This window comes from Mus caroli, unplaced genomic scaffold, assembly GCF_978045245.1.
Source record: "Mus caroli unplaced genomic scaffold, Mus_caroli_1 scaffold_11, whole genome shotgun sequence".
NCBI classification, from domain to species: domain Eukaryota; kingdom Metazoa; phylum Chordata; class Mammalia; order Rodentia; family Muridae; genus Mus; species Mus caroli.
Genome location: NW_028227266.1, coordinates 17,231,061 through 17,235,915, shown reverse-complemented (window position 1 = coordinate 17,235,915; position 4,855 = coordinate 17,231,061). Strand labels below are relative to the sequence as shown.

The 4,855-nt window shown below is 36.1% G+C and overlaps 1 protein-coding gene across 1 annotated transcript; it reads right to left on the bottom strand.

Moving 5' to 3' along the window:
• Positions 1 to 2,936: 2,936 nt before the first annotated feature.
• On the bottom strand, positions 2,937 to 3,824 carry LOC110302068 (olfactory receptor 7E178-like). Its single transcript, XM_021172838.2, has one exon. The coding sequence runs from the start codon at positions 3,822 to 3,824 to the stop codon at positions 2,937 to 2,939; it is 888 nt and encodes a 295-aa protein (XP_021028497.1).
• Between the last annotated feature and the right edge of the window lie 1,031 nt (positions 3,825 to 4,855).

The following is a 4,855-nucleotide window of genomic DNA, read 5'->3' as shown; positions in this document are numbered from 1 at the left end:
GAAGATGCTTTCCTTTTTTCCAATCTATATTTCTGGACTATTCATTTAAAAATTCAGATGTACATAGGTATATGGATTTATGTCTGAGACTTCAATTTTATTCCATTGATCAATGTGTCTGTCTTTAGGCCAATACCATGAGGATTTTATAACTATAGATAGCTCTGTAGTACAACTTGAAATATGAATAGTGGAATCTTAAGCAGTTTTTTATTGTTCAGAATCATTTTGGTAATCTGTTTATTTTGTTTGTTTTCATATAAAGTTTGGAAATATTCTTTCAAGATCTGTAATAAATTGTTGGAATATTAAAAGGGACTAAATAAATCTGTAAATTGCTTTCCATAGAATGGCCTTTTTATTATGTTAATCTTACCTATCCATGAGCATGGGAGATCTTATCTTCTGATATCCTTTTCAATTTCTTTCTTCTAAGACTTGAAGTTTTAATCATACAAGTCTAGTTTATTTGGTTAGATATACTCTGGAGATGTTTTATATTGTTTGAGGCTTTCGTGAAATGTTTTATTTATCTGACTTCTTTCACAGTCTGTTGTCTTATAGGAGGGTTACAGATTTTTGTGAGTTAATTTTGTAGCCAGATACTCTTCTGAAAGTGTTAATCAGCTGTTTGAATTCCCTGTGGATTTTTTAGGATTTGTGGATATATATGTAACATTACATTATCTGCAAATAATGATACATTACTTTTTCCCTTCCAATTTGATAGCAAAATTTTATTTTCTTTCTATTTTATACACTAATCATTCACAAACAGACCATTCATCTTTTAACCCATGCTCATTGTACTTGTATCAGATGGAAATCAGCTTAGATAACAAGTACCAACTTCCAGGCATCATAACAAACTGCTGTACATCACAGATAAAATGAGGGGGATAGACAGAATACAAAATTGTCACCATTTCATCCAATTAAATTTTTTCTATAATTTCTGGCTGCCAAAATATTTTTCCAGGTTGTATATATGGTCCAGTGAATAAAATGTTTATGAGGCAATTATGAGGGCTGGTGTTCAGACACCCAAAATTTACAGGAAAAGCTGAGCAGATGTTGAGGCTACCTATAACCCCATCATTCAATGATCTTGAGAGAGAGAGAGAGGTATCTACCTAGATTAGCTGATGGGTAAGTGACTCTGCATCATAAAATGAAGCAGTGAAGAACAAATATAACATGAGGTCTCCATAAGCATGCACACACATGTAAAGCATACACATGCCAGCACATGTGAATACATGTACACTCATATACAATGCACGCACATACACATGATATTAAACACGTTTTTCCTGTGCTATGGATCAAATCTAGGGACTGATACATGCTAACTACCTCACTAAACCATACACCCAAACCCTAACTTCCAACTTTTTAAGAAACCCCAAGATCTTGAATACTAAAAGAGAGGAAGAATATCTTTAAACTCTTCCTGGTGTCTTAAAAGAAATAAAACTAAATCCTTATTTCAGGCATCTTGTTCAGACTAGTTGAAATACTAAAAGAGCAGGAAAGATGTGGACATCGGCAAGCATACCCCAGAGTGGGATCAAGAAGATACCTTTGATGTGTTATCATGCATGTGTCTGTCTGTGAACTCAGCCTATGGTCTACAGTCATCTACCCTGTATGTACTACCCACTTCTGTCTGAATGATGGAACAGACTCCCACTTGATAAAAGCTCAGTGAACAAGTGAATTCTTCCTAGAGTGACAGGTAAGTGAAGGGGCTTGCTGGTTTTTCAAAAAGATAATCTGGTGGGGGCAGTAAACAAGATGATTCAGTTGATAAAGATTGCCATCAAGTGTACAACCTGAGTTTAATTCCTTGAACCCACATGACTAAAGAAGAATACCATCTCCTTCAAGTTGCCCTTGGCATACATGTTGTGGCATGTGTGTCATTTACATACACACAACAAATAAATAAACAAGCAATGTGCCAGAATCCTCTCTGAGAGGTATCCTGTATTGTGACATCTCTGTTTCTGTTGTTGCTACTGTTGTTATTTTGCTTTTGGTTTTAGTTTGATTTGGTTGCTTTTTGAAACAGAGTCTTACTATACAGCTGTGACTGGTCGTGTACATAGATTAGCCTGCTTCTGTCTCCAAATGTTGGGGTTAAAACTCTACACAGCCACATCTGGCTGTATTATAACATGGCTTCATTTATTTCCACTTAAACACCTAGAGTAGGTTATATTAAACTGCAGTGTCTCTTTGTTTCCTGTAAAAGAACAAAACCCGTGGTATTATAACATTGAGAAGACTGTACATGCAAAATTATGAGCAACAGGTAGAACACATTGGTCAGATTATGAGGCACCTTTTATCTAGAATGCTTTTGGGTTTAGGATTTAGCTCCATGGCAGAGTGCTTGCCTAGGTTCAGTCTCCAGAGTTAAAATGAAAACAATAAATCCTTCATGACGTTGCAGTCATAAGCACCCTCTTTATATATTTATCATCACTTTCATAGTCCTTTGAAATTCCTAGCACATACTTTATAGGAACATATATTTTCTGCTATCATGTAGAGAGCTTCTGTGATAAGTAGAACTAGTGTGAGAGAATTGAATGAAGTTTCCAGGATTCCCTTCTTAACAAAGAATATAATTATGTTCTTCCTAAGTTGAAATTTTGCAAATCAATATTTTGCCATCTCCTCCTCAGCTTCTTTCAGCCTTCCCTAATTCAACAACAGGGGCCAGCTGCTTCCGTCCATTGGTTGCGTGCAAGCATCTGTATCTGACTCTTTCAGCTGCTTGTTGGGTCTTTCGGAGGTTAGTTATGATAGGTCCCTTTTTGTGAGTCATCAAAACCAAAAACTATTGTAACTGGATGCATGGATCTAGATGCTTTTCCCCTGCTGTAATTACAAACCCACACTCTAAATGGGTGCCACAGGCCCTAGTATTACAACATTCTTCTGTGAAGTCTCTTCACTGCTCTTTTAATGTCCTTGTTCCTCAGGCTATAGATGAAAGGATTTAGCATAGGAGTGACCACAGTGTATATCAGTGAGGCCACTGCAGTACTTCTGGGAGAATGTGATACAGCTGAACCAAGATATACTCCAATGGCTGTTCCATAAAATAAACAAACAACTGACAGATGAGACCCACAGGTAGAGAAGGCTTTATACCTCCCACCTTTTGATGGTATTTTCAGAATCGAGAAAATGATTTTATAATAAGAGAAGAAAATTCCAGATATAGGAAGTAAACCAGATATAGCACCAACAAAATACATGACTATGTTATTAATGAATGTGTTAAAACAGGCAAGATTAAGGAGTTGTGCAGGGTCACAGAAGAAATTTGAAATTTTTATATCCTTGAAGTAGATGATTTGTAAGGCAATGAGATTGTGTGCCTGAGAATCCACGAGACTAATCAAAAGAGACAGGCAAACTAAAGAGCCACAGAGGCGAGGATTCATGATGAGTGAGTAATGCAGTGGGTGACAGACAGCCACAAATCTATCATAGGCCATCACAGTCAGAAGCAAGCCATCCATACATCCAAAAAGGATCAAAAATGACATCTGTGTAAGGCATCCCACATAGATTATCTCTTTGCTGTGAGTTTGGATGTTCACAATCATCTTTGGGACTGTGGTAGAGATAAAACAGATGTCAGCCAAGGACAGATTGCAGAGGAAGAAGTACATGGGAGTATGGAGGTTGGAGTCAGAGTTGACAGCCAGGATGATGATCAGGTTACCAAGCACTGTAACCAGGTACATAGACAGAAATAACCCGAAGAGAATGGGCTGCAGTCCTGGATCATCAGAGATTCTCATGAGATGGAAATCTGAGACTAGTGTTAGGTTTTGAAGTTCTATATTGTTTGAACAGCTTTTGAAAATGAAAATAGTGTTAATAAAAATGACAGAAGTTTACTATCACTCGACACTCTGTATTTTGGATTAAAGCAACTGTCTTGTGAAATGATCAAATGACTACATTTTTGGCAATATTACTGATCTTCTGCAATCTCACTATTCTTTTTTAACTTAATTTTTGACAATTCCATACATATATACAATATATTATGATTATATTCTTCCATTACCCCCACCAATCCCCATCTCAGTTATGGTGACATCCTTCTGATACCATCTAGTTCTCTTCTTCTTTCATACTTTTGTGTAGGTCATGTATAGGTGGTCACAGCTTCTATATAAGCATGCATGTAATGGCCATGCCATATCCAGAGGACAACATTCACAGATTTCTCCCCATTCTCCAGTTTTTTTTTTTTTTTTACTCTTTTCACCTGATTTTATTTGATGCTTCCCTAGATCATGGGGAATGTGGCATAGATGTCCCACTTAGAGCTGAACACTTAACAATTACTTGTTCTTGTTCTCAGCACTTGAGCCAGTGTGAGTCTAAAAACGGAAGCTTATCTGACCAAGGATATAAGCAGCACTAGTCTAAAGGCATAGATACAAACTCATCTTCCACTGACATGTGTTAGCCATCTCTTTCAACACTCACTTACATTAGGAAAGGTGTACAAGACCAAAAACTATATATAAGCCATACTTTGATCACAAAATGATACAAACAGAAATATAATTGAAAAAACAGAAAAAGATCCTTTCCATGATGAGAAAACACAATTATAACTAAAGGAAATTAAAACACTGTGAAAATACACTAATAATCTAAGATAGTGTAAGAATTGGCTATTGATAAAACTTCTGTAAGACTAAAGATCACATTGCTGAGATTCAAAATAGCATAGACAGTTCATAATCACAGAGAAAATTTCTAGTTTCACTCATGGAGTTGCTTTTCTTTTAAATTATTTAATTTTTTATTACAT